At 50.9% G+C, this 26,015-nt stretch overlaps 1 protein-coding gene across 2 annotated transcripts in view; it reads right to left on the bottom strand.

Annotated features, from left to right (window-relative positions):
- The window catches only part of GCN1 (GCN1 activator of EIF2AK4), a 52,698-nt gene that overhangs the window by 7,353 nt on the left and 19,330 nt on the right, over positions 1 to 26,015 (bottom strand). For both annotated transcript variants that reach the window (XM_036929440.2, XM_036929441.2), the window contains exons 17-51: positions 25,543 to 25,618; positions 25,240 to 25,399; positions 24,283 to 24,472; positions 24,068 to 24,192; positions 23,103 to 23,281; positions 22,768 to 22,861; positions 21,503 to 21,616; positions 21,191 to 21,389; positions 20,157 to 20,312; positions 19,550 to 19,731; positions 18,261 to 18,341; positions 17,759 to 17,902; positions 16,719 to 16,846; positions 16,362 to 16,551; positions 16,101 to 16,171; positions 15,302 to 15,467; positions 14,778 to 14,972; positions 13,509 to 13,755; positions 12,931 to 13,052; positions 12,515 to 12,629; positions 11,788 to 11,967; positions 9,389 to 9,609; positions 8,119 to 8,187; positions 7,782 to 7,920; positions 7,496 to 7,692; positions 7,157 to 7,299; positions 5,966 to 6,083; positions 5,640 to 5,855; positions 3,896 to 4,060; positions 2,411 to 2,572; positions 2,048 to 2,140; positions 1,698 to 1,841; positions 1,340 to 1,609; positions 1,002 to 1,115; positions 312 to 542 (exon numbers count right to left, since the gene is read on the bottom strand). In XM_036929440.2, the coding sequence (XP_036785335.2) occupies positions 312 to 542; positions 1,002 to 1,115; positions 1,340 to 1,609; positions 1,698 to 1,841; positions 2,048 to 2,140; positions 2,411 to 2,572; positions 3,896 to 4,060; positions 5,640 to 5,855; positions 5,966 to 6,083; positions 7,157 to 7,299; positions 7,496 to 7,692; positions 7,782 to 7,920; positions 8,119 to 8,187; positions 9,389 to 9,609; positions 11,788 to 11,967; positions 12,515 to 12,629; positions 12,931 to 13,052; positions 13,509 to 13,755; positions 14,778 to 14,972; positions 15,302 to 15,467; positions 16,101 to 16,171; positions 16,362 to 16,551; positions 16,719 to 16,846; positions 17,759 to 17,902; positions 18,261 to 18,341; positions 19,550 to 19,731; positions 20,157 to 20,312; positions 21,191 to 21,389; positions 21,503 to 21,616; positions 22,768 to 22,861; positions 23,103 to 23,281; positions 24,068 to 24,192; positions 24,283 to 24,472; positions 25,240 to 25,399; positions 25,543 to 25,618 (5,396 nt within the window). The remainder of the gene's footprint in view (positions 1 to 311; positions 543 to 1,001; positions 1,116 to 1,339; positions 1,610 to 1,697; positions 1,842 to 2,047; positions 2,141 to 2,410; positions 2,573 to 3,895; positions 4,061 to 5,639; positions 5,856 to 5,965; positions 6,084 to 7,156; positions 7,300 to 7,495; positions 7,693 to 7,781; positions 7,921 to 8,118; positions 8,188 to 9,388; positions 9,610 to 11,787; positions 11,968 to 12,514; positions 12,630 to 12,930; positions 13,053 to 13,508; positions 13,756 to 14,777; positions 14,973 to 15,301; positions 15,468 to 16,100; positions 16,172 to 16,361; positions 16,552 to 16,718; positions 16,847 to 17,758; positions 17,903 to 18,260; positions 18,342 to 19,549; positions 19,732 to 20,156; positions 20,313 to 21,190; positions 21,390 to 21,502; positions 21,617 to 22,767; positions 22,862 to 23,102; positions 23,282 to 24,067; positions 24,193 to 24,282; positions 24,473 to 25,239; positions 25,400 to 25,542; positions 25,619 to 26,015) is intronic.

Below are 26,015 nucleotides of genomic sequence, written 5' to 3'. Positions count from 1 at the left end.
GTTCCTGCTGTCACCTCATGGAGGCCCACGTTTCGCAGCAGGCAGTACTAGCGCTCCAAATCACAGCTGAGGGAGCAGGCTCAAGGTCATCCAGCCTTCCCAAGGTCATTCTAGCGAGGCAGCGAAGTGGTGGACCTGGAATTGACCACTGTGTAGCATGAGTCTAGAGTGCAAGGTCTTACCTCTCCCTGCTATTTCTCCACAATAAGCTATCACTCTGCTGCCACATGACACCATGTGCCCGTCTCCTGCAGACAGACCTGTTCTCTAAGTTCCAAAGAGACCAGAGAATGAATTCGTCAGTCACTCACCTTGGCCAGCAGGAGGCTGAGTGTCTCAAGCAGAGCTGCCTTCACATTCCAGCTGAACCGGTCCCCCAGGATGCGAATCAGAGGGCCAGTGATGCTGACCACGGAGGGTCTCAGGGCGTCAGCTGATGTCAGGCGGATCACCAAGCCTAAAGCTTTGGCGGCTTCCTCTTTCTGTTCTGGGCTGCCAGTCAGGACTCCCTCCCGCAGCACTGGAAGGATGGAGGTTACACCCTGACAAAAGAACCACACTAGAGAGTCAGATCTCAAAGGCACTGGGCCTGAGTGTCTCCTACCCAAAGCAAGGCACTCCTGTCAGCCAGTCTCTGTGCAACTCCAAGAGACACTGATTCAGGCAGCCAGGGTCACAGCCTGGCTGAGGAACAGTCTTGACTTGACAGTGACAAGAAGACAAGAGCTCCAACAAGCCTACCTCGCAGAGGTACACATACTGCTGCCACCTCTGTGACTCACTTACTCTGGCTGAGGCAGCTTCCACAGCTTTAATCAAAGATTGCATGGACCCTGTCCCCATATGACCACCTCAAGGAAGAAACACACTGTCTGTGAAGGGGCTGAACAGCACCCAGGACACGAAGTCAACTCCAGCCATCCTACCACAGACCAGGGACTGAGGGTGAAGGTGGAGAAAGGCCATGCCCACAGTACCTGCACCACAAGGCCCTGGCTTACCTTCCTCGGAAGGCAGAACCCTGGCACATGCTCGCCTTTGCTCTCATTCCCTATGAACCGGATTTCTTTATGCAGTTCTTCAATTAGTGCCAGCTGGTTGCCAGCATCCAGCTTCTGTGGGAAGGCAGGAACAAGCAGAAAAGATGTCACAGTTCTAAGCACAGCCCTCTCAAGACTGCTTCAAAATGATACAGCAGGGAGGGGTGTGGGTGGCATGGCCTGGTAAACACTGAAGCTGGGTGACAGGTACACAAGGGGTTAATTTCAGAGTCTAGTCTTTCAAGTGTCTGGAATTGTCTGTAATCAGAAGCTAGCTGTGGGGTCAACAGACCCCTCACCTTGGTGATAGCATTCAGGGCATCCCAGCTCTCCTCCAGAACCACAGGGCTGCAGTCGTTGAAGAGGCGGATGAGGCCTGAGACCAGGCTCCGCAGGTGGCTGGTGTAGTCGGCCTTCGAGCGGGAACAGTAGATGTTGAGGATGATGGCAGCAGCCTGCCTCATGCCCACCTCAGGGCTACGGGTGGCTTCCAACAGGTCCTCGATGATGATCCGGTGCCCGGTGTCATCCTCTACTGAGAGGATCACAGCCTGACAGTTGGCCATCTCCTGAAACCACAGGGGACACCTGGGCTGAGCACGGCTCCTCCAGGATGGGGTGGCCCGAACTGCTGGTGGGGGTGATCATGACGCTCACCAGCTGCTCGTCCGGAGTCCCAAGCTTCTCCTTCAGGGCCAACATGACTGCCGGGAGGATCACTCCAAGATGACGGGTCAGGGCGTCGCCTGCCACAGACGAAAGGAAAGCCAGCACCCGGGTATTGACAGGTGGAGTGGTCAGCTGTAGAAAGAACAGCAACCCAGTGAATGCTGCCCCTTGCCGGGTGCTCTCCTAGGCTCTGAGGTCCCACCCCGCCACCATTCAGAGCATCCAGCACTAGCCTTTCCCAATATCTGAGTTCAGAACTGGTCTTCACAGCAGGCCCAGGAACAGTGAGGTGGCTGTGGGTCTGGGCCGGAGTAGGGTCACCATGTGTTGGGATTTACCTTGGGCACGAGGTAGGGCAGCACCACTCGACTCTTGATGGCCATCACCTGCTTCAGACCATCCAAGGCGAACTCTGACACCTCCTCCTCATCCTGCAGACAGGCATTAGGGACAGTACTAAGGAGCTGGCTCCTGTCCCACCTCTGCTGTCTGCATCAGTCACCACCAATTTCATTCTCCACTCTCCCCCGTCCTTGCACCCCCACTGACCGACTGTCAGAGAAGCACAGAAGCAAATCTGATCCTGCCATTCCCACCCCCTGAGGGCCCACACTGTGGCTGCCTTGGCAAAATACCCCCTGCATTTTACTTCTACAAAGACAATAAAGCCAAACTGGTAGGTGTGAGGCAGAGCCGCTCACCAGCTGCTTCAGTAAAAACGGGAGGATGTCCTCCAGAGCCTGGTGGCCAATGGTGGAGTGCAGCTGCTCGAAGGTCTTGGCCGCTGCCTCTCTGACCTCTTCCAGTGGATCACACAAAGCCTTCCTCGCCGTGGGCACAAGGGACTCAGAGAAATACAGCACCTGCAACAGTGCACAGGCACTTTACCTGATGTGACAATGCAAGGAAGGGGTGGAAGCAAGCAAGGGAGAATGACCAAGGACCTCTGGCCCAACCAGGCCACTGCTACTCCCTTGGCTTGGCTTCTGATCTGCTCTCCATGAAAATGTGCATGAAAAAGCAGAGAGAATATGCAATCTATGCCTCAGGATGCTCTGCCCAGACTTAATAGCTTGATTTTTTAGGTGAATTCCCCAGACACTTGCCATCTCCCACAGGGACTCCTAACTACTGCCCATGGTGAGGCTTGTGTCTCATGGCCTCCTCTCCCCCAACTCTTTCTTTTGCTTATCCTCATGGGAATATTTCAGTCTCAGCTCAAATACTTGCTCTTCTATTATATAAAGTCTTTGGGGACACAGCGGGGCCAAGGACAGCTCTGTTCCCTCTGGAACCAATCCTACCAGCGCAAGAGTCACCCGAATCTAAGGACTGGCTTTATGTCGGCTTCACAACCCACAAGGTCTCAGCCTTTGAGGGACTCAGTAACTATCCAATGAATCACAATTCTACCTGGTGAAAAATGTGCACTCTTTGCCAAAAGCAAATATAAAACCCCAAATGTAATACATATACCAATACACATAGGGAAGGGTCCAGTAAATCAGACCACGATGCTCAGGCTAAGCGACTGCCAAAACAGTCCCATGTCTGAATGGCCAGCCACTTCAATGGTTTGGTGCTTTCATCCTCATCGAGAACCCTATACACACTCACCCAGCCCCCAGGGATGTCCTGGGGATCGGTTACCTTAGAAAGTCAGGTCAGTTAAGCATTCAATGCTGCTATGAATGATACTATGGAACAATATATGTATGTTACATAAGGGATAATATCCTTGAATAACACTATGGTAACAGTATTACTGCAGGAAACAACCTGTTTGCATCTACTCCACTCCTCAGATAAGCACACACCCCTCCTGCCCCCTCTGCCCTCCCCCACTCACATGTGCATGCCCTCCCTTCCCTACTAAGGGGACAGCACATCCTAACTGAACTGACAGTATCATCAAAGGGGTTAATGTGGAGCACCCTCAGGAGTGGTGGAGCTGCAATTTCCAAAGGCCACTCAAGGCCTCTAAGTCACTTAGTATTTAGCCTGAAAGCAGAGAAAACCTGAAGAGGGAAACTCCAGGCTGCATAAGGCCCTGCCAGCAGCGCCCTCCACAGTGAGGCTCGCCTGTTGTTGCAGGCAAGGTGCAGTGTCCCTGCTGGCACGGCTTCTCCTGAGACCTCCCCCAGCTCTGAGTCAGGTCACCTGTGCGGCCCTTGGAAGATACTTACAGCATCCCGACTGGTGGACTTCATGATCTCGCTCAACCCGATGCACACTCCCTGCCTCTCGTCACTCTTCTGAGACCTCAGCCCTTCCTCAAGAATGGGGATGATCTCGGGTAGGATTTTCTCCCCTAACTTCCGGACAAGATCTCCCAATGTCCTCGCTGCAATCTGTCAGCAGAGATCAAGCCAGGACATCAACTCCCTGTGAACCCCAGGACACCCAGAGACCAGCTCCAGAATGAGGGCCCTGGAACCTCCTGGATTTTATCTATGTCACTGACTTAACTTCCCCAAGTGCTCTTAGCCCTGAAGATCCCCCAAGGAAGCTTGCAAAACATTACAAAATGAAATTACTTTGTTGTGTCACACACACCTATAGAACCTAAAGCAAGAGCTGGCAACTTATATATGAACATGAAATTCACCACACACTGCCTGCTCAAGGGCCAAACTCCCTGGAAGGAAAACTACAGCCTAAAGTCACTTAACTCTGTACTCCTGCCCAGGGGAGCTGAACCAACGCTTTAAGGGGGAAAAAAACCTCTCTCCTCTGAGGCCTCCTGCAAGCCCTTCCTTAGAGCCAAATAAATACACAGTTTGCTGGCCAGGGATGGGGGTTGGGAGTAGGCCAAAAGGGACTGGCAGAAGTGCTCATCAGCCCAGCCTGGGTCCCTCCTCCCAACCACCGAACACAGCCTGCCCCAGGCCAGCTTCAGCCTTATCTCACACTATGCTTGCTCTTCCCCACTTTCTCACTCTAGACTCACCAGCCTCTGCTCAGCCTCCACTGTTGGCCACGTTCCCACCCACCACAGGGCTTTTTGCACATCCCATCTTTTTATCTAAAGCACTATTCCCTTGGTTGGAACAGAGTTTCATCCCCACTTCACCTGGTTAGTGCTTACTAATCTCTTCTCTTCCAGCATCATTTCCTCCAAGAAGCCTTCCCTGACCCCTTAAGCTAGGTCAAATGCCCCTGTTATAATCATCTGCAGCACCATGTAGCTCTTGCCATAGCTGCATTCACTCCATGTGGTTATTTAATATCGACCTCCTCTACAGACTATAGCTCCACAGGGACAATGAATGAGGCTGCCTTGCTTCTCCATTATATCCCCAGGTCTTAAGGGTCAGCACACAGTATATACTTCATTAAGTATTTGCTGTGTGAAATTCAATAAAAGGAAATCTCATTTAAAATGGAGTCAGGAGGCCAGAAGGAGGAGCTCTCACACCCTACCACTTGTCGGCAGTTGTGACACATCACCAAGACACATATTTTGCATACCCTGCATTCCCAACAGGAAGATGATTACCTTACTACCCAGCAGAACGACAGAAGATTGTGTCCTGGCCTGGCAACAACCCAGCCAATGAGAAGCCACTACAGTTGGAACTCCCAGTTTACTCCAATGGACTTTTTGTTTATACAGCCCTCCTTCCCCCTTTGCTCTATAAAAAAGCATTTCTCTCCTTTGTTCTCTGGACTTCCCTATGGTTTTTGTCATAGCTTGCATGCCCCAAATTATAAGTCTTTGCTATTCCCAAATAAACCCATTTTGCTGATAAAATAACTAGCTATTTCATTTTTAAGATTAATAGATGAATGACCAAGTAAATATATTGTCCCCTGTTAGATAAGAGATGCTAGGCACTCTCCCAGTCTCTGCAGACCCAGTTTTCTATTTCTAGCCTCTGAAAGGAGGCATCTGGGGCTGCTGGTTAGAAAACAGTCCAGGAAACTCACAGTTCTCTTATCTGCACATGTGCTGGCCAGGAAGCCCAGCAGCAGCCCAAAGAGAGTGGGCAGGATCTCACGTAAGGTTCGTGGGGTATTGGAGACCACAATCTTCCAGACATGCAGGGACGCTTGCCGTACCACCAGCTGGGTGTCCGAGCGGCCCATGTATAGCCCTGCCAACACCCGATTCCGCCGATCTACCCCCAGGGCAGTGATGATGGCCTGCAGCAGTGGAAAGGAACAGTGAACACAGGGTGGGGAAGCCCCACAGCATGGGGGGCAGTGAGAATGCTGACGATCACCACGGGCGGAAATCAACTCAGGGCACGCACCTTGTTGGACTGGGCAGTCCCAAAGTTATCGTCTTCAGATGCAGTTTCTGTGGTCATCTTCCCAGTGACTCCTGAGATGTGGAACAGGAGATCCCCAAGGAGCTGCACGGAGCTGAACCTGAGAAGGATGCCAAGAAGAGAGTCCCACAGCCACAAGGGGTAGTCTCAGGGTACAACCAAGAACTGGGCAGAAAAGGGACTGGAAGGAAATGCACCCAAAACGTTCATGGTGGCTATCATGGGATGGGAAAAGTTACACAGACAATTTTTATTTCTTCACACTTTCCCACATATTTTCTTTGTAAGTTTTCCACTAGTAAACATATATTACTTTAATAATAGAAAAGAATGAACATTTTTTACGTGAAAATTTCTATAATGAAAGTTATTAAAAAGAGAGACAGAGAGTACAGAGGGAAGCATTGACAGGAAGCCAGGAATGTAGATCATCAGAACTGGAGACATAAGGTAAGGCCTAGAAGGATAAACTATTTTTCCTCAAATTAAATTAGGTTTCTTGTTTTTAATGATTATAAAAATAGGTCATATTCAAATTAAAACTTAATAAATACAGGAAAATATAAAGAAAAGTGTGTGAACAATCACATAAACTCTCATCACCCAGGCAACCATGCGGACACTGTGGTGACACTGTACATGGGCACATGCACCCTCTCATACGATGTGTGAAGTGGGCCCACACCCCATGTGCTGGGCCATAACTGGCACTCTTCCATCAGCGAGGGGAGGAGCTTTCTTTGTCAGCTAATATTGTTCTCTTATACCATTCTTTGTAATCACTGAGCAAAAACTCACAGTATGGCTATGTTACGACTTTTCTTAAACTAACCTCCAGTTTTTTTAATGAGAAACTACTGCAACAAATGTCCTTCTATACACAACCTTAGGCACTTGCCCAAATCTGTCCTTGGAATCAATTCCTAGAAGGAGAATTTCCAGATTAAAAAGTATTCATGTTTAAAATTTTAAGACAAAACTGAAGGACTGAATAGAGAAAACTTGTGAAGAGAATCAGAATGACATTTCCTGTTACAGGAAACTGGAGAGGTACAAAATGGGAAGAGTATGGAGAACAGTGAGACTTCTTGGCAATATCCTGCTCATTGTTTCTCAATCAGAGTTCCCAATATGCAAGCTGGGGCTGCGGGGTCTTTGCACCCGAGTTCTTACCTTATTCTCCAGAGGTCATCAAAGAGGCCTTGCTCCAGCTGAGGCAGCAGCAGGGCGATGGCTGTCTCGGCATACATGGAAATGACCCGCTGGCCCGCACGCAAGGCGGTATCACGCACAAACTCGTTCTCATCAGCAAGAGCCTGGGTACAGAGGTGGAGTCAGCTAGGGCTGCCTCCCCTTGGGCACCCAGACCCAAAAGGAATTGGAACTCCCTGAAGAGCAGGATGGGGCCTTTTGCCACCCATTCCCAATTGGCAGGGAACCCTAGCGCTCCAGGAGGACCCATGCATACTGGCTCCTCAGTACGCTCCCCTCCACATGGTCAGTGGTGCCTACTTTGAGGATACAGGGGATGATGGGCCCCACGTAAGGAGTGAACTTGTCCCCGAAGGTGATGGGCAGGTAGTTAAACATCATGATATAGCCATCTCGGACATGAGGCGCAATATCCATTTTGCTGGCTGTGGCCACAATTTCTGGCATCAGTTTCTCCAACTTCTCTACCCCCAAGCCAGCCATGACCTCAGCCAACCCTGCAACAAAAGCACAGAATGAACCCACTGGATCTGAAGGCCACTGAAGGGTATTCCTAGGCTAGCCCCAGGGTCTGCCCTGGCCTCACCTTGTGCAGCGCCTGAGCGATCCACAGAGCTCTGCTCATAAGTCAGTGTCTCCATCAACCAAGGCAGCAAATCCTCAAAGCATGACTCCCCCATGCCCTTCACCATGGCCCCAAGTGCCTTTGCAGACACTGTCCGCACCTGTCCGCAAGCAGGAATGGTGAGGTAAAGCAGCTCAAAACTAGATGACCATGCAGGAACAGGGAGGAGCCCCTAGGGTCTCCTTCCCATTACCAGATTCATGCAACAGCAGTTTATGGGGAATTCACAGGGAACAATTATCTGAGGACTAGGCTAAAATAATGAGGAGCTCCTGCCTGCCTCTCCTCCCAGACTCACCTCAGGTACAGGGTCCAAAAGAGAGGCTTTCAGGCCAGGTGTCACACTTGGCAGGTAAGGAGCCAAGTCCTGCAACGACACAAGAGGCAACTCAGGTGGAGGCCCGATTCCTGCTTCCTCCAGAATCCGTTCTGCTGTGGACCCTGACCTCACCGTGCTGCTGACCAGAAGCGCTCAGCAGGGGTGCTCCCGGAATGGGCAGGGAGAGCAACTGGCAAAGACTTCCCCCTGTCACTGGCTCCTTGAAGGCGACTGCTTGGGGAAACCTACGAGGGACCCAAGGCCCATCCTCAGCATGTTAGTGAGCCACCAGCTACAGTTCAACGCTCTTCCTCCGCCCACCCTTCTCTTGGGACCAAGGCCTATTACTTCCGGCCCTTTCCTTTCAGAATTGCCTTATCATCTTCCCTTTCTTCACCTTAAAAAGTTTGTGTCTCAATACAGCATTCAGCTTTAGGGAACAGGTTTAAATATAGAAAAAGCCGTATGTTCACAGCAACATCATTTAAAATAGCAAAAAGCCTTGGACACTATATTATCAAGACAGAATTATATAACTTATCATACATAAACTTGTGGAGATGTTATATAACTATTAAAAATCAGTTTTATAAATAACATAACTTGGAAATAATTTTATGCTCAGGTATATATTTTTTTAATGTGAAACAATCCATTAACAGTAGTTGTTTTAGTGTTGGGGAGACTATGGATAAAATTTTATGGTTTTCCAGTTTTCCAATTTCCCAAATTGTCTAGGATTGACAAACTTTCCCATATTTTCTCTTGTGCCCATTGCCTCAGCAAGCAGAGCTGTGGTAGATAGTATGATTACACATGCAGGCCCTTGGAAGCAAGAAACAAAGTAAATCTCCCAAACTAAGTACATTTCCTCTGAGGCTTACACGGACAAATGCTATGACAACAAAACACTGCAAGCAGTCAAAGCAGCAGCCACTTTGCCAAAACTCCTGAAAGGTCTGAAGTGAGGCTGGACCTTTCCTCCCCTCCATCTGTAAAAGGGGCTCCACAGGAATGCTCCCGCACCCCTCGGGGGACTGAGCTAATGAAGACGTGAGCTACTGTGCCCTGCAAAATGCCCAGAGAGCCCAGATTTCCACCCTCTACCCCTAAATGGTCCATTTCTCTCCCCAGACATAATCAGAGACCAAAAGCCCACAGGCCTCCTGTGTTTACTGAGAGCAGGGTCTCTATGCCCTAAACCAGCATCTACTCGTCTGTCCTGCCCCGGCCCCTGCTGGGTTGCTACCTTCTGATCTGTCAGGGAGTACATGTTGCCAATAATCTGGGCTGCCATCTTCCGAGTGTCTGTGGAACGGTCCTGGAAGGCTCTCTGGACAATGGGCATGATGAGGGCCAGGGACGGGGCATCAATGAAGTGGACAAACTTGGTGTCCAGCAGGGTCTGCAAGCACTTCTGGGTCTTCCTGGAGGGGTCTGTCAGGGCATCCAGCAGGACTGGAGCGATGGCTGTACATCCAAACAAGAGAGAATCTGGTTTGTAGGAGTCTATGGTGTGGCAAAGCCACCAAAACCCTAGAATTAGAGGGGATGAGAAAAGATGGGAGTCCGGGGCCACCCCTCTCTAGAGCCCCTCAAGTTTGCCAGCTGAGAAAGCCAGCCTGTCTGCAAAGCACAATCCTTGCTTCACCAAGAGGAAGCAGTGTGGTGTGGCAGCCCTCACCCCACTGCACTGTGATCTGATGTGACACCTGTGGGCTGGCTTCAATGGGCACTGGGCTGCAGTCATGGGCTGAGCCGCCATAGGACAGCTACTCAGCACGATGGGCCTTATTCTGGAAGCAGCAACCCAAAATGGTTTTGTGAAAACTGTTCTGAGACACCAAAGGTCCCTGGACTAGTGGTGAGAGCGAAGCACACAATGCTCAGAGCAGCCAAGCCCAGACAAAATGAGCTCTCAAATTCAGCACCATCAGCCTAGTGGAAAGAATTCAAAGAGGAGTACATGACTTATCTTTTCCACAAACCCAGGGAATCCAACCACTGTAGAGACCCAAACTGGTCACTAATTTTTTTAAAATAACCCTATTTAAAAATAGTTCTCCAAAGAAGATAGGCAAATGGCCAATAAGCACATGAAAAGACGTTCAACATCATCAGTCATTAGGAAAATGCAAATCAAAACCAATGAGATGCCACTTCACACCCACTAGGATGGCTGTAACCAAAAAGAGACAATAACAGTGTGAGCCACGTAGAACTCCACATATGGCTGCTGGTGTCAAATGGTACAGCCACTTTGAAAAACAGTCTAGCATTTTCTCAATTAGGTACACAATTACCATATGATCCAGCAATCCCATTTCTAGGTACCTAACCAAGAGAACTGAAAACATGTCCACAGAAAAATCCTTGTACACAAATATTCATAGCAACATTATTCATAATAGCCAAAAGTGGAAACAACCCAAATGTCCATCACAGATGAATGGATAAACAAAATGTGGTTACATGTACAATGGAACGTAATTGAGCCATAAAAAGAAATGAAGTACTGACACATGCTACAGTGTGCATGCACCTTGAAAATGTGCCAAGTGCAAGAAGCCAATGGGCCGCACAGTGTATGATCCCATTTTTATGACGTGTCCAGAACAGGCAGCTCCATAGAGACAGAAAACAGATTAGCAGTTGTCAGGCGCTAGTGATAAGGTAGGAAATGAAGAGTAACTGCTAATGGGTGTGGGGTCTCTTCTGGGGATGATGAAAATGTCCTGGAACTAGACAGTGGTGATGCTTACAAAATTTTTTGAATGTAGTAAAAATCAGGGAATTGTACATTTTCAAAAGTAATTTTTATATTACGCCAATTAGCTCAATAAAAAAAAAAAAAAAAAAAGACCCAGGCTGGATTCCCAAAATGAAGGTATTTCTACTCATTTTGTAAAGATGAGACTGTTCTGGGCCTTAGCAATCCCCAGGGCAGTTGGACATTGTAAAAAAAAAAACAACAAAATCCAAGTATATTTATTTACCCCTTAAAGAACAAAAGCAAAAAAAACCAACACGTCGTTTGCTGAATGAAAAGAATTCTGGTAATACCCTGGCTGAACTACACTCAGTGGACACTGAGGCTCCATGCTGAAGCATAAAATTGAACAACTGACAGGCTCATCCAAGTGGCTGGCTGGGTTTGTTTCTAGAAATCAAGACGTTCTCATCACTCAAGAAAGACCCCATCCTAAGGAGAACAGTGATGGGGCCTAAGCCCCCCTCACCTTCCCCCCTAGCACAGGCCTCCCAGGAGAGAGAACAGAGATCCCAAAGGACCGAACACTGGGTGACGCCAGTGATGCCGATGCATCCAGAGCCTGTCATTCAACCCTGCTGACCTCAGGGGCTCAGCTTAGTCCACAGGGCACTCTCACAGTCAAGCTGCTTCTGAGCCAATGACTCAGTTTCCCTGCCTCAGTGATGACTGCTCCAAACCAGTGTGAAAACAGATCATTTCCAAACTACTCTCCACTCATTATTCTAGGAAAAGGGCTTCCCAGAATTTACAGGTTATTTCAATGAGAACATATCTGTCCTCAGAGGGCAAAGACCTCTTGCTGAACTGATGCACATTCCCCAAAGTGCCCAAGGGTAGGAGGAGCCAGGGCCCTTGCCCTCATGGGAGAGGCATACCCAGGATCTCTGGGTTCCTGATGACGGAGCCAATCTGCCTGAGCGCCTGTTGTCCGGCCTTCTGCACTTTGACGTGGGAATCGGTGAGCACCTCCGTAAGCTTGGGCACGATGTTGGGCAGGCAGGAAGACAGCTGCTTGGGGGCACAGTATGCCATTGCCCCGAGCAGCTCCACTGACCCTGCAGACGGCAGACACACACCCAGCGTGGAGTCACTGAGCACAGGCTGTGAGTCACGTGGGTAGGCTGTCAGGGCAAGGAGCAACCAGCCTGCTCCTCTGCAGACTGTGCTCAAGCAGCTGCCAAGACAGAGGGGCTGGCTCCAGCAGAGTGAGCAAAATGCCCCTGAGGCCTGCTGAGCCATGGGTAAGAGGCAAGGTGGTGTGGGGGAAAGAGGTGAGACCAAGACAGGGGAGCTTTGGCTTAGCCCTGGCAGTGGTCCAAGGCTGGTTTACTGCATTTCTCTGACCTTAGTTTCCTCATTTGTGGTTTCTGATTTGATTTGTGATTTCTCAAGCTGTAGAGAGAAGCCTGAGGGACTAAAGGACAGGCCAAGTGGGAGGGCCCTAGACCTCGACCCTGCCCAAACCAGAACAGCTCTGTTTGTGTCTGTTTTCCCTATTAGGGTTCCAGGTAAGATTATATTTTCTCCAAGAGGCTAAAGGGGAGGGGTGGTGGCAAGGGGTGGCTTTAGTCATAGAAGTACCCACAGATGACTTAAACTCACCAGCTTTGGTCCTCCAGGACTCCTCCTCCAGGGCCGCCAATAAGGAGGGGAGCACCAGCTTCACCCCGTGAGCACTCAGGTTGCTCATCACAGCCTTGGCACAATCATCTGCAGCCTCAAGAGATGAGAAAGGACATTCAGGGCCTCCTTACCCAAGCAAGGGTCAAGGCCTGATGCTGAACACAGGGCTCCCCCAGTAACCAACAGCTACTGGGGTCTATGGTGTCAGACCCTGTGCCCAGGCTGGCAGACACAGCTGAGAAGGAGAGTTTCTTGTCTCTTCAGCACTTCACTGGGAACCAGAGTCCATGCCCACACCGGTGCCCAAGGTGCAGGCAGAAGGGGCTCTAGTGGCGGGACCTCACCCAGTGCTGGCCCAGCTGTCAGCAGGTCGCATGAGCAGCCTCAGGACTTACCTCACGCACGTACTGGTTCCCATCCCCGAAGCACAGCAGCAGGTGGGGCAGCACGTGAACCACGTAGGGCTCAAAGAGCTTCCCCAGCATGGTACAGAGCATCTCAAAGGCAAAGAGGGCACCTAGGGTAGAAGGAAGTGCAGCTGGGGCCAGGACGTCCTCAGGGGCAGCCCCAGGAGAAGCTTCCTGCCACCCCTTCACCCTCGGGAACACTCAAGCCAGTTGTGGGACTGAAGTGGCCACCGAAAAGGAAGCAGCACCCTCTGCCTCCCCCAGAGCAGGGGTGTGGCTGGACAGAAAGGGACCGGCCAGGGGAATGTCTGTCACTTCTTGACACTAACAGTTAGAAAGGTAAAATCTCTCTCAGCTAAGGGTGTGGCTGAGTTAGGAATAAGAAAGTCCAGGCCACATCAGTGAGGACCAGATGGAACGGGTCACACACAGCTGCCCCCTCTGCATACACGCCAACACCAGCCCTTCAATGGGAAAGGAAAGGCTGGATTCTTTCTTCTGGCAGTTGTGGAGACATGGGGGACAGCCTTCCCATGCTGGGCATCCCCAAGCTCAGAGGCACGCACCCTCTCGCCGGCGGAAGTTCTTCTTATCCTGGATGGCATCAGTCAGCGCTGCCATCATTTCCTGCTGCTTTAGTGACAGGATGCCCAGGCCCTTCACCAGGCCTGCCAGTCCATATGCAGCCCCTTTGCGCTCTGCGTACTTGTCTGACTCCAGCAGCTGCTGCATTAGCCTCTGGATCATTCCTCCTGCATCCTCCTTGATGGCTGGCACAAGGGGTGGCAAGCAGCTGGCCACAGATTCCTGGACCTATGAGAGGCCTGCCTCATCAGTGCCACAGCCCAACCACAGCCAGTTCCTGGTGGCTGACACAATCCTAGGAAGCACCTCACCACTAGATGTCCCCAAGTCCCATCTCAGCCCCTGCCTGTCAAACACAGGGCAGCAGAGAAGCTCATGGTGACCCAGGCTCCAACAGGGAGCACGTTACATTTGTTAGGGGTGAAAGCATCAGTCCATATGATGCTATTTTTGGTCTAAACAGAGAACCTAGGCCTGGGCAGGGAGTCGAAAACTCAAGCACTAACCCCACTCACAAAGAAAGATCCAGGGAGAAGTGCACTACTATGCCTCCTTAAAAACGGCCCAAAGTCTCAGTTCCCAAACTTGTCAAAGTCACAACGTAATCACCCAGGCCTCACAGGGCTGGACCCAGTTGGGTGGTACCAACAGTCACGACCCATCCTACCTCCTAGCGTCAGCTCATTACACCCAAGCAGAGGGCATCAAAGCATCATGCTGCCAGGGGCCCAGGCAAGACCCTTTGCAGGTAGTTTCCTGACAACTTCCTTGACTAGAATTTTGTAAACCTGCATCTGATAAGGACATTCTGGGTGGTGCAAAATGTAAGTCACAGAAAATATATGTATGTATGATATTTTTCAAAAGAAAACAAGTCCTTGCACTGCAGCTTGAAGGTGCATTAAAGGCCCTGAAACGTGTAAGGAACACACAGACTCAGGGAAAGCTCAACAACAGAGAGCGCCAGTTTTTTTTTTTCTTTTTATTCCCAGTGCTGGGTTTATACTAAGTGCAAAAAAAGACTGTTAGTAGATATGTAGGAAAAAAAATAAAATTTCTGGGTCTATGAGAACAAAGCAACTTCCTCTCCAAGGGTGTTCTTGCCTATAAACCAGCTGTCCCGAGAAGACTGAGCAGGAGAGAGGACTCACAGAGAACTGGGCCTTCTGGACCCAGATGGGCCCTAGCCTCCCATCCATCTACAGTTGGGTCCCAAATCCCCAAGTGGCTTGTGGGCCAGGGGCTAGTACCTGCTGGGAAGGGGTGGAGAGGGCAGCGATAAGCTTGGCAACGATGGGCTTCACTTTGGGGTCGCTCTTGTCCAGGTGCTTGGCCAGGGAGCCCATCAGGACCACTACACTCTGCCGCACAGCATCGTAGCTGGCATCGTTGGGCGCGTTCTTCAGGAACTCCTCAAACACCGGCAGAAGCGAATTGACGTTCTCCTAGAAAGCCAAGCCCATCCAGGGGCTCACATCAGCCACACAAGCTGCATCTGGGGATGATAGTCTCTGCCCTGAAGACCAAGTCTGGCTCTGGAACAGGCATCCCCACCAGCCAGACCCCAGTTATCTGGCAGGAATGCAGACTTTCAAGAATTTAACCTTCATGGGGTCTTCTGGGCTCAAAAGAAATACAACTAGTATTTTCTATGAGGGCCAGAGCCCTGCCAGGATTTTTGGCCCAAAGACTCCCTGTGTTGCCACTATGTAGAACTGCCTCCTGCCTTGGCCCAGGTGTCTCCCAAGCCCCTCAGCTGCCTGACATTTCTTACCTTCCCATGGGTGTTGAGCGTTGCAAGGGCTGCATCTAACATGCACTTCCGAACATCTGGGTTTCGATCATTGAGGGCATCAGGGACGAAAAACTGAAAGAGTGGCTTCACCTGAGAGCTGTCCAAACACTGGGAGAGCTTGTTCAGGGCCAAAGCCAAGCCACACCTGGGAGAGAAGTGAGGGGCATGTCAGGGAGGCAAGGACCAACCAGGGGCCTCCTCTGCCGGCGGAGTCCATCCCAGTTTGTCACAAGGAGAGGAAACCTGCCAGCCACAAACACTGGTCTGGGGACAGTGCCCACTGCCCACCCACCCATCCACATGATGGTCTCAGCCCACTTGTCAAAGAGGGACCTGCACCTGCCCAGAGTATACCTCCTATTGGAGACCTCAGGCGGGAGCCAGCTCTGCCTTGGCTTCCCCATGTGTGAGTGCAGTCCTACACTTCTACCTCCAGGTTGCAGGAGAGAGAGGTAAAGGAATCAGACAGGAAGGCACTTGGAAGTGAACGTATTCTACAAAGTGCTATTGTTCTTTCCAGCTACAGAGCAGTCGGAAGGTCCTCAGGGACCTCTGAGGAACAGGCCAGAGAGAAAGGAGAAACATGACCCAGTCACACAGCCAGCACAGGAGGAACCAGAACCTGACTTCAGGTCTCTCTGCCTCAGGGTGGAGGTCACCTTGACCATTCCTTCCTCTGTATCACTACTCCATGCTGCCTCCTCACAGCACCCAGCCCAGCCCACCTGCTACATCTCAGAAAGCTCTGTGTGTAAAAAGACTGCAAGAGTGGCTATACCTGGCTTCCCACTGATCTGGAGGAGATTCCGAGATAACCCGTCCCAAAGCATCCAGCACTGGGGGTGGCCGCTGCAAAAGACAGGTTGATAAATGCACTGTAATGCTCTCCCCAGCCCAGCCAGCCAAGCCAGTGACCAAATGTGAGGCGGGAGATCAGTCACAGCCACCCTGAGCCACGGTGAGCTTCAAGACTCCCATCCGGAGCAGAGTGGAACCCGTCCTCACATGGCCCAGCCTGCATCAGGGTACGGCTACTCACATAAAGCTTCTCCTGGTAAATTTCCATGAGCCTGCCCATAACCTCTGCTGCCTGCCGCTGGTAACAGGCCACAGCTTGGGAGAGGGCTTCGGCCCCAGCCTGCCTCACAGCTGCTTCATGATAGATGACGTCATTGATAAGCAAGGAGCAGAGGTCTGGCTGCAGATCTAGGCCCATTGTTGACCAGAGCCTAGAGCAGACCACAGTGGGTGCTGGTCAGACAAGGATCCGCAGCAGCCACCCCATCAAACTGGCCACCCAGCTCTCCTTTTGCTGCAGGTTGAGTACACTGGGATGTTATTCCATAAAGGAAAAGACGACGGAGCAAGGAAAAAACCACCTTCCAGAGGCTCTCACCTCTCAGCCAGCTTCCGGATCTCCTCCTCTTTGTCAAACTTGACCACCCAGAGCCTCCGCAGAAGGTTCAGGCCATTCTTCTCATCAGTACTGGGTGCTGGCAATACCATGTGGAGCTCCATCAGCCCCTGAGAGATGGGATTGGACTGTGTGAGGCATGACCTTTTGGAAGGGCCTCCGACTTGCCTCCTCACCTCCCTCTAGGACCAAACTGTCCAGGGTGTGGCCACCGGCTGCCATGGGTCGTCCAAGTTAAATCAATTAAAATCAACTGTGAATTCCTCAGTTGCACACGCCACATTTCAAATTCAGTAGCCACACACTGCCTGGTGGCTACCCTAGTGGACAGCACAGATATAAAAGACTTCTATCACTGCAGAAAGGCGCCCTGGACAGCGCTGCTCTGGGGGAGTGCCATGGATCATCAGTTCAACTCATTAGCTGCTCTGTCTCTTCGATTAGTTTTTCTTTTGTGAAATGATGGTGTGCAAAGGCAGAATTATTTTAACATAAAATTTAAAAATTTAACTCTAAATATGCAAAACAGACCCTTTGTTTTGTCTTTAGGAAAAATTTACCATGTTGCCATTGTTGCTCACATTTTACCAAGGGTCAGTAAAAATTGTCACAGAATCAACAGCAGGAGGCTGCAATCTGGCATTTGGGAACCATTATCAAGCTCAAAAGGGATCCTTTAGTTTTGGGTCCAAAAGCACCAGGAAAAGCCAAGTTCAAGTTAGGGGTGGGGGTGTTGAAGAAATGAACTAATCCTACAAGTTATATCTGTCTATGAAAGTATCAAAACTCACATTCATTTTAGAAATTAGGTGAAGTCTTCTGAGGTGAAGAAAAAAACAATGATACATCACAACTGCTTAGTTGTTCTGATTCCTAGAATGACCGTAACCACACCCTGTGACTTCGCTTCCACGACACACTGGCACAGATGTCAGGCATCTCCCGTTCTCTCAAATGGCCCTCCTGCAGCTCAAACACCTGCCCTGAGGGACCAGGGAGCCCGCAGGGGAGTGCGCACGCACCCGGAGCGCGGTGTCCCGCACACTGCCACACGGGGACTGCAAGGCCGAGAGCAGCACGTCCACCTCCTCCTGCTCTGCGAAGGCACAGCCATCCTTGCCGCTGCTACTGGCACACAGGGTAGTCAGAGTGTCTGAAGCGAGAACCTAGGGAGGACATCAGTCTGCTGGGCTCAGTTCAACAAGTTATTTCCTATGGTAGGGTCAGTCAGCAGGCTGGGCAGTCGGGGGAGCGGCCAGAAAGGGACCTGAACTGGGGATGCCCACCCCGAAACTCTACTAGGGCTATGAGCCCATCTCCAGGCCAAGGCCAGTGGCAGGACCCATGCAAAACCCCTCCTAGCTGAGAACAGTCAGGCGGGCTCTCATAAGCAGCCCTTCTGTTCCAATCCCGGTGAGGGCTACGAGAGAACTGGGACTCCACCCAGTGCTGGGACCTGAGGTCAGGGTCACAAACTGAGTCAGAGCAACAGCTCTGACTGATCAGAACAGAAAACCTGATCACCTGCAGGCGGGGAGAGCCTGTCCCGATCACCCAAGTCAGAAGTCGCAGCATGGCCATGCGAGGCAGCAGCTCCGGGCCATTCTAGGAAAGAATAGCACACAACCAAGGGTGAGGCTCTACAGAAGCTCCGTAACCACACCTGGCGGCACGTGAACCAACACCGTCTCACCACAGGGGAACATTCTGTGCTATACAGCCAACTCCACTGGAGAAGCCCTATCAGGTTTACAACTAAATCCACAGGAGCCAATCCCAGCCAGCCACAATCCTCAGGGACCCATACAAATTCTAGAACTTGCTTGAAATTCACAGAATACAAAACACAGATGGCCCACAGACATATAGATACTTAACAATTAAGTGAAGAAAAAATGAGATGCCATTCTTTCACCTGTCGCTGGCAAGATTAATTGCTATCTGAGGTTGCATAGGGTTTGGAAGAAAGGTAACTATACTCTGAGGGCAGAGCTCAAAACATGCCATATAACCTAGCAAGTCCACAGCCAACAATACATCCTACAGAAATCCCCACAGGTGTGCACAGGGCATATTTGTATAAGAGGACACACCACAGCACTGTTCAAAATAGGGAAAAATTAGAAACACCTTAGAGTATCCATCAACAGAGTTAACAAAAATATGGTGCACCCACAGCACAGAATGCCATGCAGCCCATAAAGTCAATAAAGTAGGTCCTTACGCACTGACATGGGAGGAGACTCAGAGTAATGGTCACAGAAGACTTAATATGATCCATTTTTGCTTCACTGGGTGTGGGGGTGTGAGTTCTGCATGTGCTTAAAAAAAGGTCCAGGAAGGTTCCTCTGGGGAGTAGCATTTCCTTTTTTTGCCTCTGTATTGTTAGAATTTTTTTTTTTGGTATCTTTAATCTAAAATTACATGAGCAACATTATGTTTACGTATTGTTAGAATTTTTAACAATACGCATGCATTACTTTGGCAAGTTTTTAGATTGTAATCTATTAAAAAGAAAACCCCTCAATGAATAAGACCCATTCTCATAATCCTAAGGAAGTCACAGGGAGAGTGATCGGTACTATCTTCTGAGTCAGAAACAAAACCACCCACGATAAATACAAAAGCCTTCAACTTCTTCAGGTCAGAAACTAACGGAGGAGACTTATAGGCATCTCTGAGGCCCTGGCAGCAGCACCACGGAGACCAAGGGCTGCTGCTGGTATGCGCACACACTCCACTACCCCGCCAGACTGCACACAGGCCAGGACTACCCACAGCCTCTGCCTCCCAGCACCAGCTCCCCTCCCAACCTCGTCCATGCGCCCAGGTGGGCTGGTGGGTGAGGCCCTGAGCTGGGCGTGGACAGTGAGAATCTGCAGAATCTGGGCCACACGCTCCTCCTCCTCCTCACTCTGGTGGGGCATGTCTGTCAACACCATCTTCAGAAACGGGAAGACTAAGGAGAAGGCTGGCGCAGACAGGGGCGCGGCATCTGTGAGCAAGAAGCAGACAGGATCCTGCAGGCAGGGTGGGGCACCAGGCACTGCTGCCTCAGTTTCCACCCTCACGGCGAGTGGGCAAGGTGGGAAGTGAGAGATCCTTTCCAACACCCAGCACATGGTATGACAGGGACACGGCCGATTGCCTTGTGCTAAAGTCAACGTTGCTCCCACCCCAAACACTGCCAACTCCACAATTTGAGAGTTCACACAGATAAGCAGATTCCACTAACAAGAAGTAAACCCTCAAAGGGGGGTTGCAGTGACTCACAGGATACCAGGACTGGACTCAGAAATCCTCCATCCAGTCCAACTCCCCATTTTTCAGATGAGAAAAGACAAGGCCAGAGAGGGAAGAGATCTGCCCAAGGCTACAGCCTCAGAAAGCCCAGGGACGCTGTAGCGCATATCACCTTACCTGGCTCACCCTTGCCCACCCTGCTGGTGATGGTGTGGCTGTGCAGCAGGATCACTGCCCTCTTCACGGCCAGTGACAGCTCTTCCTGGCACCATGACTTATCCAGGGCACATTCTGGCTTCAGCAGGCGCAGAGTCACATGGCTCACCAAAGTGCCTGTGACAAAGAGAAGGGACCCAGCAGGGGATGACCCATGCAAACAGCAGCGTGGCCTGGGTGCAAACCAGGGACCTAAGGCAGAGGTGCCTGGTCCCTTTGGCTTGAGAGTAATCAATTCTGCTGTGCCAAAATGTCCTCAACCTAATTTCTCATTTCACCTTCACGACAGTGCTGAAGGGTGGGTTGGCAGGCAGGGAACCATCCTTCTGACACTGAAAAGTTAGAAGTGTACTGAGAGGAGACATGAGCCACCCAAGGGTTATTTAGCCAAGAGTAAAGCTCTCTCCCTATAGTGCTCCCACCTTCCATGCAACAAGCCCAACCAGCTCGCTAACAGTTCCCCAAGTTCCATATGCACCAACTGACACTTCCACTCAAAACGGTTCCTGGATTCTAGTCTCACCCACGAGAACATATCTTTTAGGCTAGGAAGTCTGTTTAAGGCTGTTGACCCACAAAAGTGAGGCCACCGTAATTCCCAACCACTTTACCTGGTCTTTCTTGCTCCACAGTAACAGAAAACTAAAGGCCACACAGACCCTGCCTCACTGACACATGGCTGCTCAGGCGCTCTGGGCTGCACTGACAACCCCACTGCCCTGAATTCCTGAGTTCTGAGTTTTAAAACTACTAGAGTAAGATCATACTGACTAGAATCTAAAACCTGGTCCTCAGAGTGAAGGCACAGCAGACGTAAAACAGGCTGAGGAGGCAGTGATGTGCTCCTCAGGATATGCAGCGTGAGGCCCACAAGCCTCCTCCATACGGAAACAAGTGAGTAGCTGTGGGCACCCCCAGTAAGTGCTCAGGGGCACCCCATGCCTACCTCCCAACCTGCCTGAGGCCATGCCCACAGCCAGCAAATAAGGACTAACCCAAAGCCTTGAGCCTGGGGGGCATGACACAGGCAGCCAAGGACAGGAAAGGGTTCTTGATCCTGGGAGCGGCCAGGGGAGATTTCAGCAAAGGCAGGAAAGAATCGACCAAAACAGGTATGTACTGGGTCAGGCCAGAAGGGTTCTTGGCCAGGATGGCGTCCAGGAGTCCCAGCGCCGCCTCCAGCTCACTGTCCAGCTGCAAGCAGAGTTGCCCAAGGAGGCAGGTCAGTGGCGCTTGCTCCAGGATGGAGGAGAGGGCCGGGCACCCAGGACCCACAGCATGGGTGAGTGGGGGCAGCAGCCACTCACCTCCTGCAGCCGCCTCCGGATCTGCGCCTCCTTATCCAGCTGGGCCTGCAGCATCTCCTTCTGTTTGCTGGTCAGCTGCACCTCCTCTTTAATGCCTTTCTTTTTCTTTATCTCCTGAAGGCAACGAGCAAACCAAGTCCATCTCCAGGGAACAGACCTCCCTCCCACAGCTGAGGAGGGCTAGATCTGTTCCACAACAGCGCCATGCCAGCTCTCAGCTGTGATCGTAGCCCCCAAAACCACCATGGGGCCTCCTCACCTCCCACCAAGTCCACAGCCACCTGGTTTCCAAAGGATGGAGACAGCAGCAGGTAAGTAATTTCTTATAGGATTCTCTACTATGAAGGCAAGGAGGGCCTTCTACATGTTAGAAAAATGAAAAGTTCCTCAGTGCACTGGAAAGGGTATTCTGATGGCCATACGGCCTCAGAATTAAAACCTCAGCCTCCCTTTCTGCCCAGCCCCTCCCCACAGATGCTCTTCCCAGTATAAGCTGAAGCCTGGAAAAGTCCAAGAAATCACTCATTCATTTAGCAAGTATTTACTGAGCACCTACACTGTGCAAGGTGCTGTTCTAGAAGCTGGGGAAACCATGGGGAACAGGACCAAGTCTCTGCCCTCACAGAGCTCAGTCTAGTGGGGGAAACAATAAACAATACATAAATAGGATGATTTCAGAGCTAAGTATTATGACAGTAATAAATACGATTCAGAGTAACCAGAAAAAAAGGCAGGGTCTACTTTTGGCGAGGGTGGCCAGGGTGCGTCACCTCTGAAAAAAGGACATGGGGGCTGAGATGTGAAAGACAAGCATCCAGTCTGGTAAAGATCGAGGAAAGTGTAAAGGTTCTGAGACAGGGAAGAGCCCTATTCTGCTACTGTCAGAACAAGCTGAGCACAGCAGTCGAGCCACAATTCCACAGAGACCACACTGGGCCAGGCCCTGTGCCTGCTGTCAGGAGTAAAGATAGGTCCCAGCCTTCCAGGAGCTGGAGTGACAGAGATGGAGTCAAGCAACACCACTTAGTGGAGGAAATGTATGACTGCCCAATGGCACTCAACAGACATGTTTTCCTTGAATTGCGGGTAGAGAAAGCTATTGAGAAAGGATAAAGAGTGGGGCAGGGGGATCTAGGACAGGTGGAGAGGATCAAGAGTGTGCTATGGGCCTCAGGATGACCCAAGTGAACAGCATATGTGCAGCCACCAGTCTGAGGCCACCAAGCTCAGCAGCCACCCTAGGTGTTGTGCTCCCGTGTACTAACCTCCTTAAGCTCCAGCTCGATGATCTGCTCCTTGAAGGAATAAGCTTTGTTCTCTCGCTTCATGTTAGCCTTTTTTGTGCTGTCCTGTTGGGCACTGAAACACCAAAGCAGGTGATCAGCCAGCTTCAACCCAGGCCCTCCAGCCTCCTGCCAACCATGAAATCCCAGCTAGTTTTACAGTGTGTGCACTAGAAAAGTGCTGGATACTTGACATACTCTTGTATCCTGGGCCTAAGAGAGCAGGGGTTTGTCCAATGAATGGATAGTTTCATTTATTCCTCACCACACAGGAGGCATCTCCTTTGGGGCAATTGAGCCCACAAGTGAGGGCTCACCTCTGGATGATGGACTTGTCATATAGCTCCCCGGCAGGGGTCTGCATAATGGCAAATTCCTCCCGCGTCACCTGGCACAGTGCAGGGTTCTGCACAGAGGCAGTGATGGTGCTGATGAGCTGCGGGAGGACCCGGTCCGGGGACAGGATGGAGAGGGAGCCCATGGCATTCATGGAAGACTGCCAGACAAACAGACATGGTCAGTGCGCACTAAGGCAACCACTGGAGAGGGGTCCTACCAGGCCTAAATGTCCCCATCAACTGGCTCCCCTTCTTGCCACCTTGTGTTCTGGGTATTGCCCTGCAGAGTGAACGGCTCCAGCATGCCTGACTTCTCAGCAGGCATCACCAGCACCCTGAGGAGGGACATGCTCCCCCCCTACTCTCAATCTCTGGTTCAGGTTGCGCTGCTCCCACCCTTCCCAGAGGTGGGCATGTGACCTAGACAGGAATGACAGACTCAGGGGTGAGCCCAGGACCCTCGTCACACCAACCAGGGACCATGAAGCCCCACACCACTACTTCTACCCCTCAAGTAGAAGACACAGGCTTTTTCCACGGGAGCTGATGGGGGTTACAAACTGGAAGCCTGGCAATCTGGCAGCTATCCTGCTACTAGAAAGGGGAAGACTTCTCAGAGAATGGAGCCCACATCATGGAAAGCAGAGATAAGACACAGATGGAAAAGACAGACAGACAGAGAGTAAGAGTGAATAAGGACCTACAGTGACCGGAAGACACCATCTCAGTCTCTGTAGGATGCATGACGTGGAGTCAGTCATATCCTGGGACTTAGCAGTCAGATGAGGCAGTATGTTCCCTCTTGTACTTAAGCCAGTTTTCATTTTCTGTTACTTGCAATCCAAGGGCCCAAGCCCACATTTCATCACACCTTCACCTATTTCTTTGAATCCTCCCTTTAAGCACTCTGACCTGAGGCCTGAAGCAGCTCACAAGCCAATCACCTGGTTCAGGGGAATCTGTGTGGTGATCCTAGGAATGATCTGATCCAGGTGCCTAGTGATGAAGGCTTCCGGATCAATCTTCATCCTGGCAAGAAGTGCTGACCAGAGTCCAGACTGCACTGCCACTGAAGAGACGAACAATTAGAGGCCTTCTACCCAGCCTCCCTGAGCCTGGCAGGGCCCCTACCCCTCCCATCCCCAGCCCAGCCACAGACCTAAGGATGGGTGGTGGGAGATGATCAGCATCTCCTGGGCCAGCTTTTCAGTGTTGGTAACATCACCCTCCAGGCTCGGCACCCCAGAAATCACGCAAAGTGCCTCCTGCAGGACCCGTGGAGGCACAAAGGCCTTGCCTGCCTCAGTCACCTCCCCAGTATCGCTCACCAGAGCCTCTAAGGGCAGCACCTACATGAAGACAGGTCATAAGCCCTCACTGCTCAGAGCTCTGGGCAGGCCTGGCACACGGAAGATGATGATGCCAGGGACATAGCTGCCTCTCACTCATGTTGTTCTCTGGGATCCCAGCTGAGTTGGAGACTGACGCCCAGCTCCCTGCACTGGGATCCACAGGCTGTAAAAAGCACCTGTGACTTTGAATCTAAGAAACCCACAGGGCAAAAGATGGTAGCAGAAACTAGTCCAGGGAACCCAGCCAGAGACCACAGTCTGTCACTGGCCCCTGTCCCTCAAGCAGTATTAAGGAAGGAGGGAGGCAGTGAGACAGCCCAGAAAGCACTGAAACAGGAGCCAGGTCTTTGGGGTTGACCCCTGGAGGCCTGCCACCCCCTGGCTGGGAGAACTTATAAAATGAAGGTAGTAAACCTATCTGACTTTTAAAAGGCAGTGTGGAAAAGCAAAAGGGAGAATGGGTAGAAAATGCTTTGAAAATAATAAAGTGCTTCAAAAACAAAGCGTTATGCCATTACTCAGGGATAAAAAGGTTGAGCTGCCTGTCATAAAGCATGGGAAGAAAGCAACACATCTCTGAAAAGGAAAAGCAATTACATGAAACAGACGTTATACAAGCTTGGGGGTAGGGCAGAGGATTCTGGCATCACATGGAGTTGGAGTGAGTGAGAACAGCTCAGGAGTGGCCCAGCCAAAACCCTATGGCACAACAGGGTTGGCTAAGCAGGGCTAAGAGCCCCATTCTGAAGCTCAGATGCCCTCACCTTGTGAGAACTGAGGACAGCCCTCAGCTCCTCTAGGAGTCCGTAGGCCAGCTTAAAGCCCTCCAGGGAAGACAGCAATTTCCGGACTGTCTGCTGGGCCTGCCTGCGCACACGCCAGGTGCGACTCAGGAGCACCGCCACCAGAGCCCGGTGGTACTGCCTGTGGGCACAGGGACGACCAGGGGGCAGGATGGGCATGGGCTCTCCACAGCCTGCCCTCCAACCCCTCACACACCCCTCCCACTGTTTCTCAGACTCCTGCCTCCTCTGGCCCAAAGGGAAAGGGAAACGAGCCTCACGTACTGAACTTTGCTGCCTGTGAGTCTATGAGGATGGTCGAGGAAAAGTCTCTCTGTCAGATGCAACACGGTACACAGGGCTAGGAGGGGCGAGAAAGAGCAGAAGTGTTTTTAAAACAGAGAACACATCCAGAAAGAACTGCAAAGAATGGAAAATGAACACCAAAATGTAAATGCGTGACTCTCACTGGAGGTGAAAACTGAGCTTGTCTGAATTTCCTTCTCTTTGCTAATTATGAACAAATGTATTTTGGAATAAGGAAAAGTATATACTTTCTCTTAATTAATCAAAGATTATCATGCAGTTCTCTAACACAGTGAGGACCCTCATTATATACGAAAGTGAAATGATTTCCAAGTCTAGACAGCACAATGTGAACAGCAGGCATGCTACCATTTGTGTAACAAAGGTAGAGGACTAACACAGAAAGACATTTACTGATAGAAATACCAAAGATACACAAGAAGCCAGTAAAA

This window comes from Manis pentadactyla, chromosome 14 (genome assembly GCF_030020395.1).
Source record: "Manis pentadactyla isolate mManPen7 chromosome 14, mManPen7.hap1, whole genome shotgun sequence".
Lineage (NCBI taxonomy): Eukaryota > Metazoa > Chordata > Mammalia > Pholidota > Manidae > Manis > Manis pentadactyla.
The sequence above is the reverse complement of the archived record's forward strand: the minus strand, read 5'-3'. Positions and strand labels throughout refer to the sequence as shown.